The sequence below is a fragment of the Microcaecilia unicolor genome, chromosome 2 (genome assembly GCF_901765095.1).
Source record: "Microcaecilia unicolor chromosome 2, aMicUni1.1, whole genome shotgun sequence".
In the NCBI taxonomy this organism is placed as follows: Eukaryota; Metazoa; Chordata; class Amphibia; order Gymnophiona; family Siphonopidae; genus Microcaecilia; species Microcaecilia unicolor.
This window is the reverse complement of record NC_044032.1, coordinates 426,612,434-426,621,976: the sequence shown is the minus strand read 5'-3', so window position 1 is coordinate 426,621,976 and position 9,543 is coordinate 426,612,434. Positions and strand designations below refer to the sequence as shown.

General features: G+C 46.0%; 1 protein-coding gene across 1 annotated transcript in view; it reads left to right on the top strand.

Annotated features, from left to right (window-relative positions):
* Positions 1 to 207: 207 nt before the first annotated feature.
* TACR3 (tachykinin receptor 3) overlaps positions 208 to 9,543 on the top strand; it is a 299,133-nt gene continuing 289,797 nt past the window's right edge. The window contains exon 1 of the mRNA XM_030192157.1: positions 208 to 629. Within this exon, the coding sequence (XP_030048017.1) occupies positions 208 to 629 (422 nt within the window). The remainder of the gene's footprint in view (positions 630 to 9,543) is intronic.

The following is a 9,543-nucleotide window of genomic DNA, read 5'->3' as shown; positions in this document are numbered from 1 at the left end:
TGTCTCTCTCTCTCTGTGAGAAAGTAGTAGAAGGCGAGATTCTGGATCAAAACCTCTGACGGGCAACTGCAGCTGCATCTCTCCCCGCTGAGCGTGCGAGAGAGGAGAGAAAAAAGAAAGTTGGCATTCCTCAACTCTCCAAACTCCCATTCTCCAGCCGGGAAGTGAGCAGCCCCCCCCCCCCCTCACCCTCCCCCCCCCCCGGCCATGACTTCGCTTCCAGCACTCAACGAGAGCCTGCTGGAGGGCAACCTCAGCCGAGCCGGGGGCGAGTCTCGGAGCAACTTCTCCTCTCCCTCCTCCCCCAACCAGTTCGTGCAGCCCTCCTGGCGCATCGCCCTCTGGTCCCTGGCTTACGGCTCCATGGTGGCCGTGGCCGTCTTGGGCAACCTGATCGTCATCTGGATCATCCTGGCCCACAAGAGGATGCGCACGGTCACGAACTATTTCCTAGTCAGCTTGGCTTTCTCCGACGCCTCCATGGCAGCTTTCAACACCCTCATCAATTTCATCTATGCCCTGCACAACGAGTGGTACTTCGGGGAGGCTTACTGCAGGTTCCACAACTTCTTCCCCATCACTGCCGTGTTCGCCAGCATCTACTCCATGACCGCGATCGCCGTGGACAGGTGAATGAATCTTCATTATTCTTGTTGTTGCTGTAGTTTCGCTCCGGTTCCTTGGCACGTGTTTCAGTGTGAATTCGGATCAGAGGGAAATGTTTTGCAGAACGTTCCATGAGGTCCCCAGTACTGCGCTGGGGGATCTCCAGCGAATTTGTCTTGTCCGCTTTGGGCTGATGTCTTCTGTGTTTTCCGTTCTGAAAAACGTATACCAAGACTTTCCCGGCAGCTCTAAAAACTTGAGAGGATACAGGCTGCTTGTTAGAGTGAGTAGGTTGCATTTGGCACAGGAACGGGGAGATGCTCAGCCAAATCAGGGCTAAGTAGTTATGGTATTAGTTTGTAGGAAAGACGGCTGTCAAGGTGGTAGCTCCTTCTTGTCAAGAATTTAGAAGTTCATCTAAAAGCAATCGTCTCAGAGTTTTCACCTGTTGCTGTGAGATTACTAAACATTGGAAAATTCCAAGACGTTTATAGAAAAAATGCGTGCATGCTTTTAATCTGAATAAGCACATTAAAGTGTTAGCAGGTGGTGTAAGGCGATGTTAGTTGTATTTGAAGCAATAAAGCAAAACAACAACAAAAACTAAATTCGCAGCGAATTATCTTTACTTAAGATGTAAAATTCGTCTGGTTTAAGTTTTTTTTTCTTCCTCACAACCACCGTCGGTTCAGCCTTTCACTCATGTGCGGTTAGATTTCATAATCGGTTATAATCGTGGTTTTAGACTGATTCACGATTCATTGGGATGATCTATATCAAATGATCCAATTTATTTTGAAATACAACTTGATCAGAACAGAAGCCCTTTTGGAAAAAAAAAATCCAGCAATTGCTATGTTCCTTATCGGGATCCAAGCCCTATTTTTTCATTGTATAGTCGGATCAGGTTAATCCGAGCTGGTATTATGCCGTGTCTGAGGGTTTAGACGTAGGATTTACCTTCTGTAGCAAATCAGTGTTTTAGACCCTTGAATAACACAGGATTTTTTGTTTAGAATATTTTTGTTTGTTTGTTTAGCAGATATACTGTATTCTCTTTGTTGGTTAAATTTAGTGGGCAAAATTTGGAAGTTTGAGAATATTTAACTAATCTCCAAGTGGGTATATTCCAGGCTCCTTAGCCAAAGAGGCATTTCAACCTGCTCAAGTCAAAATTTGTCTAGAATGGGATATTGTCTTTGGTAGTATAGCACAATGGGAGCAATTCTTTAAAGTGGCAATTAGAATTAGGCCCAACCTAATTGCATCCAAGGTGTCATCAAAGGAGCAGAAATGAGCTATAAAACCCCACATCCAAGAAAACAGGAGGAGCCTCCACTGAGAATCAAAGCAAAACAGCAAAAGTAGAGGCTGAAAAATGTGCAAACCAATAGGGAGACAATATCAAGAAGCAGTTTATTCAGAATATTCATATCAAGGACCCGACACGGTCCGCATTTCGGCGCCAAAGCGCCTGCCTCAGGGGTCACAAACAACTTTCTCTGAGAAGAAGTTGATTGGCGTGAATAAATCCTTTATGTATACACGTGGTTATAAAAACAAGTTAATCCACGGAGAGAACAAAGAAACAGCCAACCCAATCATTTGTCAGCCTCTGCTTTTGCTGTTTTGCTATAAAACCCCACAGCCAGAACATGTCTTTTCTTGTATCCTGATATTATAGACTAAACAATGAGACTTTTTCTTCTTTTGCTTTATATTTTTGTATTCCTGTTTTTTTAATCTTTTCAAGTTTATGGATACTCATATACTTGATTATACTGATAAAACCATTATAAAAAAGTAAAATAATTGACAGGAAGGCGCCTGTGTGCAGTAGGTGCTCTTCTATAAGGTACTGCCTAAGTGCCATAGCACCTAACTGCAAGGGGAGCCGTACATGAAGGTGAAGCATGGGTATGTCGTGGCATAAGAGGGTGCACCTAAACATGGGTGTGCCAATGCTTATTTACACCAGTATGCTTGACTCCAAGGTGCTGTTATTAACTAGCCCCTGATGCAGCCCAGAAGTGGGCGAAACATTAGTCGTGTTGGGCTTTTAATGTGCTTTATTTATGTGGTGAATAAACGCTTTTGGTGATGGACAGTCTTCTGTGTCCCGCTGCTTTTTGTGATGAACATTTAGGCACGACCACGTACGCCATGTTTATGGCAGGTGTAAATTGTGCATGCCTAAATGAGCCACTTTGTGTGGGTAACTGATAGCATTCCATAAAGTGCACTCTAGAATAGTCAGAGCCAGTGGCATAGCTACATGGGGCCACCGGGGGCCTGGGCCCCCCCAATTTCTTCTGGGCCCCTGGTTTTGCTGGCAGAGGGTCCCCAACCTCTACTAGCTGAAGCCTTCATCCAGTGCCAGTCTCCGGCACCGCCACATTGCCTGCCCTGCTCTCTCTTCCCCTCATGTTCGGCATGCGCTTTTTAGTGAAATGTGAGGGGAACTGAGAGCAGGGTAGGCAACGTGGCGGTGCTGGAGACTGGTACTGGACGAAGGCTTCAGCTGGCGGGACCATGGCCAGCCAAGGTATTTGTGGCAGCGAGGCGGTGGCAGAGGGCGGCGATGAGGTGGTGGGGGTGGCTGGCGGTGGAGCGGCAGACCAAACTGTGCCCCCCACCTCAGGTTCTGGCCCCCTCCCACCGTGACTCACAGCACCCATGACTCTTCCACATGAGCATCCCCTGTTCAGTTACATGCTGGACAATTTCCCCTGGAATCTATAATGGTCACTCAAATTTGCATGCCAAAATTTGGGCATGATCCTGATCTGCACATGCAACTTAATTGGTTAATGAGTGGCAATAATTAGGCCCTAAATAAATTATTGTTAATTGGCACCAATTAGGATTTGTATGTGCATCTGGCTGTGCACTATTCTAAAACACCGGGTGCCCAAATCCCATAGTGCGCAATCCAAAAGGTGATGTGACCATGGGCGGGGCATGGCCGGGTCATAGACATTCTGAAAATTTGTGCACAGTGTTATAGAATACCTGGCATGTATGCCCAAAATGGGCACCAGGAATTACACCTGTAATTATATGTGTAATTAAACTCTGGAATTCGTTGCCAGAGAATGTGGTAAAGGCGGTTAGCTTAGCGGAGTTTTAAAAAGGTTTGGACGGCTTCCTAAAGGTAAAGTCCATAGACTGTTATTAAATGGACTTAGGGAAAATCCACTATTCCTGGGATAAGCAGTATAAAATGTTTTGCACTTTTTTGGGATCTTGCCGGGTATTTGTGACCTGGATTGGCCACTGTTGGAAACAGGTTGCTGGGCTTGATGGACCTTTGGTCTTTCCCAGTATGGCAATACTTATGTACTTATGTATGTACTTATGATTCAGCGTTACCCCCCGGATTCTATGTAGCACACCTAGAGATCCATACTGAAATCTAAGCATATTCTGTAACAATGCATGTAATTTAATTGGCTTAACAAGTTAAACAGCACTGATAGCAGCACTTAAACAATAATAAGCACTAATTGGCCATAATTAGAATTTATGCGCACAAGTTGATAAGTGTATTCTGTAATGAACAGCACCTAACTTCTAATTCGCGCAGTTCAAAAGCGGCATGGTTATGGGTGGGGAAATGGGCGTTCCCAAATTTACATGCATTGTTTTTAGAATATGATGCAGTGCATGTAAATCTACGCACAGGGATTTATGACACTTTTTCGCTGGTGTAAATGGCGGGCATTAGGCACTGGGATATCAACTAAGCATATTCTATATACCGCACCTAAATCTAGGTGTCACTTATAGAATATGCCTAGGTGGAAATGTTAACCATGCAGATTTTTTAGGTGCCTTATATAGAATCTGGCCCTATGCACTATTCTGTAAAAGGGTGCTCAGCCTGGAGTGACCTTTATAGAACTGCGCTGAGCACAAATTATTTGCAACACTGATTCTTGAGCGCCATTTACTGAATCCACATATGCACATTTATGCATTAGTGCTAGTTAAGGCCAATTATTGATAGTTATCACCAAAGGCCAATTAAGTAATTACTACTACTACTACTTATCATTTCTATTGCGCTACTAGACGTACGCAGCGCTGTACACTTGAACATGAAAAGACAGTCCCTGGTCGACAGAGCTTACAATCTAATTAAGTCACATGCATAAGTATTACTATTCTATAACTATGCACACAATTGCTTGTGTAACTGTATGTGCAAATCATACAATTACCCCCAGATTCTATATAGTGTGACTAAAGTTGCATACACAAATCTGGGCATATTCTGATTTGCATGTGCTACTTAATGGGTTAACAATGCAATCAGCATCGATAACTGGATGATAAGCGATTATTGGTACTAATTAGGATCTACACGCATAGCTCACTAGTGAGCTTATTTTTGAAAGAGATCGCCGGCCATCTTCCAGGAGATGGCCGGCGATCTCCTGATCCCAGCCAAATCGGTATAATCGAAAGCCGATTTTGGCCAGCCCCAACTGCTTTTCATCGCGGAGCCGGCCAACCTTCAAGTGAGGGTACAGAAGGTGGGGCGGGGTGTGGTTAGGAGATGGTCGGCTTCACCCCATAATGGAAAAAAGATGGCCGGCTCTGACGAGCATTTCGCCGGCTGCACTTAGACCATATATTTTTAGGTCCAAGTCACAAAAAGGTGCCCCAATTGACCAGATGACCACCGAAGGGAATCGGGGATCACCTCCCCTTACTCCCCCAGTGGTCACCAACCCCCTCCCGCCCAAAAGAAATAAAAAAAACATTTTTTTGCCAGCCTGTATGCCAGCCTGAAATGTCATACCCAGCTCCCTGATAGCAGTATTTAGGTCCCTGGAGCAATATTTAGTGGGTACAGTGCACTTCAGGCAGGTGGACCCAGGCCCCCCCTACCTGTTACACTTGTGGTGGTATATGTTGAGCCCTCCAACCCCCCCCCCCAAACCCACTGTACCCACATGTATGTGCCCCCTTCACCCCTTAGGGCTATGGTAATGGTGAGAGTTGTGGGGAGTGGGTTTTGGGAGGGGATTTGGGGGGCTCAGCACCCAAGGTAAGGGAGCTATGTACCTGGGAGCTATTTTTATTTTTAATTTTTAGAAGTGCCCCCTAGGGTGCTCGGTTGGTGTCCTGGCATGTGAGGGGGGCCAGTGCACTGCAAATGCTGGCTCCTCCCACGACCAAATGCCTTACATTCCGCCGGGTTTGAGGTGGCCGGGCCTGGTTTCCTTTATGGCTGAAAAACGAAGCCGGCCATCTCCTCTAAACCTGGCGATCAATTTAGCCGGCCCCAACCGTATTTCAAAAGTATGGTTGGCTCTGTCCCTTTGCGGAGCCGGCCCCGAGGATGGCCGGCCATCTATTTTGCCGGTGCCGTTCGATTATGCCCCTCTAAGCATATTCTACAAAGCAGTGCAAGTAAATTGGACCATGTGGATCTCAAAGGGGACATGGGCGGTATAGAACATGCCTGATCCACGCCTAAATTAGTCATGCACTTTAATACCACGTTTTAGTTGGCGTAAATGGCCATGACTAAGTTTAGTCAGAGGAATGGGCGCTACACATATTCTGTAAACTGCACCTAACTTTAGGCGAGGTTTATAGAATAATGCTAAGCGTGGTTTTTTTTTTCATATATAGAATCTAGTCCTCAAGAGGGCAAGAGAATATGTGCTTTCCATGTTGTCCTCCAAGCCTTAGGACACTTGTGAAGGAATTATGCAATTGTATAAGGCAATAGAGCTCAGCAAACTGCAGATTTACAGAGAAAATAATATCATTATTATGATAATGATTATTATTATTTTGAGCACTTTAAGCAATGTACATTAATAAATACAATGTTGAGAGTAATTTTGTCAAGCATTTTCCACGTTAAGTATGTTTTTATCTGAAAGAAATGGCTTTATGAAATTGCTTTCGAGCTTTGAGTTTTTGATCAAGATTACCTCTACTTTAATTCAATATGCAGGTAGATGTTCTCAGGGACATACTCTGGGAAATACTGGGGCAGAGTTGCCTGTTTTAATGTACGTGCATATAATTAGTAACTTCTAGATTGGGAGGCCCAGTAGGAACCTATTTTATAAAGACACTTAGAGGGGCATAATTGAACGAAAACGCCTATCTCCATGGGCGTTTATCTCCGAGAACGGGTCCGTGAAGGGGCGGAGTGAACCGTATTTTCAAAAAAAAAATAGACGCCCATGTTTTATTCGCCAAGGTGTGAGCTGGGCGTTTTTGCTTTTCAGCGATAATGGAAAATGAAATCGCCCAGCTCAAAAACGAATAAATCCAAGGCATTTGTTCGTGGGAGGGGCCAGGATTCATAGTGCACTGGTCCCCCTCACATGCCAGGACACCAACCGGGCACCCTAGGGGGCACTTTTACAAAAACAAACAAAAAGGTAAAAGAGCTCCCAGGTGCATAGCACCCTTCCCTTGTGTGTTGAGCCCCCCAAATCCCCCTCAAAACCCACTGCCCACAAGTCTACACCATTACTATAGCCCTAAGAGGTGAAGGGGGGCACCTACATGTGGGTACAGTGGGTTTGGGGGCTTGGACGACTAATAAGATTAAGCAGCACAATTGTAACAGGTAGGGGGGGGATGGGCCTGGGTCCACCTGCCTGACGTCCACTGCACCCCCTAACAACTGCTCCAGGGACCTGCATACTGCTGCTTGGGAGGAGGGTATGACATTTGAGGGTGAAAATAAAAAGTTGTGAAACATCATTTTGTTGTGGTGGGAGGGGGTTAGTGACCACTGGGGGAGTCAGGGGAGGTCATCCCCGACTCCCTCTGGGGGTCATCTGGTCATTTAGGGCACTTTTTGGGGCCTTATTCGTGAAAAAACAGGGTCCAGGAAAAGTGCCCTAAATTCTAGCTACAAACGCATCCATTATCGGCGAAAGGCGCCCATCTCTGTTCGGGTGATAACCACGCCCCAGTTCCGCCTTCACCACGCCTCCGACACGCCCCCGTCAACTTTGTCCGCATCCGCGACGGAGTGCAGTTGAAAGCGTCCAAAGTTCGGCTTTCGATTATACCGCTTTATTTGTTTTTGTGAGAAAAACGCCCATCTCCCGATTTAGGTCGGAACTTGGGCGTTTTTCTCGTTCGATTATAAGCTGGTTAGCCACCTATGGGGCTCATTCTCAAAGCACTTAGACTTACAAGTTCCATAGGTTACTATCCAGCTTATTTTCGAAAGTGATAGCTGGCCATCTTCCGACACAAATCGGGAGATGGCCGACCATCTCCTAAAACCGGCCAAATCGGTATAATCGAAAGCCGATTTTTGGACACACTCGCTGGCATTCCGTCGCGGAGGCGGCTAAACTTCAAGGGGGCGTGTCGGCAGGGTAGTGAAGGCGGGATGTGGGCGTGCTTTCAAGATGGCCGGCTTCAGCTGATAATGGAAAAAAGAAAACCAGCGATGATGAGCATTTGGCCGGTTTTACTTGGTCTATTTATTTTCACGACCAAGTCTCAAAAAGATGCCCAAACTGACCAGATGACTACCGGAAGGAATCGGGGATGACCTCCCCATACTCCTCCAGTGGTCACCAACCCCCTCCCACCCAAAAAAAAACTTTATGTTTAAATCTGTTTATTGACATAGTATGCAAAATGTAATACAAACACAGTTCTGCCAATTACGGCGCTAACACAGCAAGCAACTGTCAGCACTTCTTCCAACGTCAGCTGATTTTCTGTTTTATCCCCCCCCCTCCCCCCCACCAACCCTTCCCTCTGGTTAGCTGAACAGTGTGCATAACTCTTTTAAACACATGAACCATCCTAAACAACCCAAACATTGCGGGAATATAATGGAAGCACTGGATGTCATTAACAAGCTGAATGCGGAAGAATCCAGGTTGTTCTTTATTGCTCCCCTATCCCTCCGCTGTTACTACTCTCCCGCCCCCCATCACTTCCTAGATCCCCACCCCCAACCTAATTCCTCCCCCCCCCCCCCCCCCCCCGATCCCTTCCCAAAACAAGCTTTCCAGTCATCAAGTCCAGCCGGTAACTCAAAACCAAACACCTCTAATTTAGAATTCTGCTCCTTGCAAGGGGTTGCAGAGTGTCCCAAAATTTCTCCCATATTCTTTGAAACCTCTGTCCCTCCCCAGAGGACAAATCCAAAAAGCCACGTCTTTCTAGTTTGAGGAGTTCGATCATTTGTATTCTCCAAGCACCAACTGTTGGGGCTCTATCATCTCGCCAATGTTGTAAAAGGACTTTTTTCCCCATCAAAATCGCTCTCTGTAGGAAAGACAAGAAGCCTGGAAGGGTCGGTTTGACATACTTATAGACCCGAAGGAGCATCAGAGGATGTCGCTGGACTGTACGTCCCCAATATTTCTTGATCTCTCGTAAAATTTGCGTCCACAGCTGCAGAACGTGCGGACAATACCAAAACATATGTCCAAGTGTAGCTTGTCTCTGATCACACCACGGGCAGGCGCCCTCTCCTCCAAAGCCTGCCTTCATCGCTCTATCCGGTGAGATGTACAGTCTGAGAGCGAATTTGTACTGCATTTCCCAGTGCCGGATAAAGATGGAAGTTTTCTGGATGGATGAAAGGAAATTGTACAGAATCTCTTCCGTTACTTCTGTCAGTAGGTCTCTAGCCCATCTTTGAGCACTGGTGCGAAAGTCTATATTCTCTGTCGAGTCTTGTAAGGATCTGTGGTGATATTTTAAAGGCACTGCTGTTTGGGCCCCCAGAGTCAAATCTGAACTCAATATATCCTGTACGTCCTCGCTCAAATTCAGCCAGCCTAGGGCTCTGATATAGTGTTGAGCCTGAAGATAGGCAAAGCGATCCGACTCTCGGAGCTTAAATTCTTTTTGTAGTTCTAAGAATGGTCTTGTCTTACCCTCTTCCGTAACCAACTGATAAATGTACTTGATCCCCAGTTG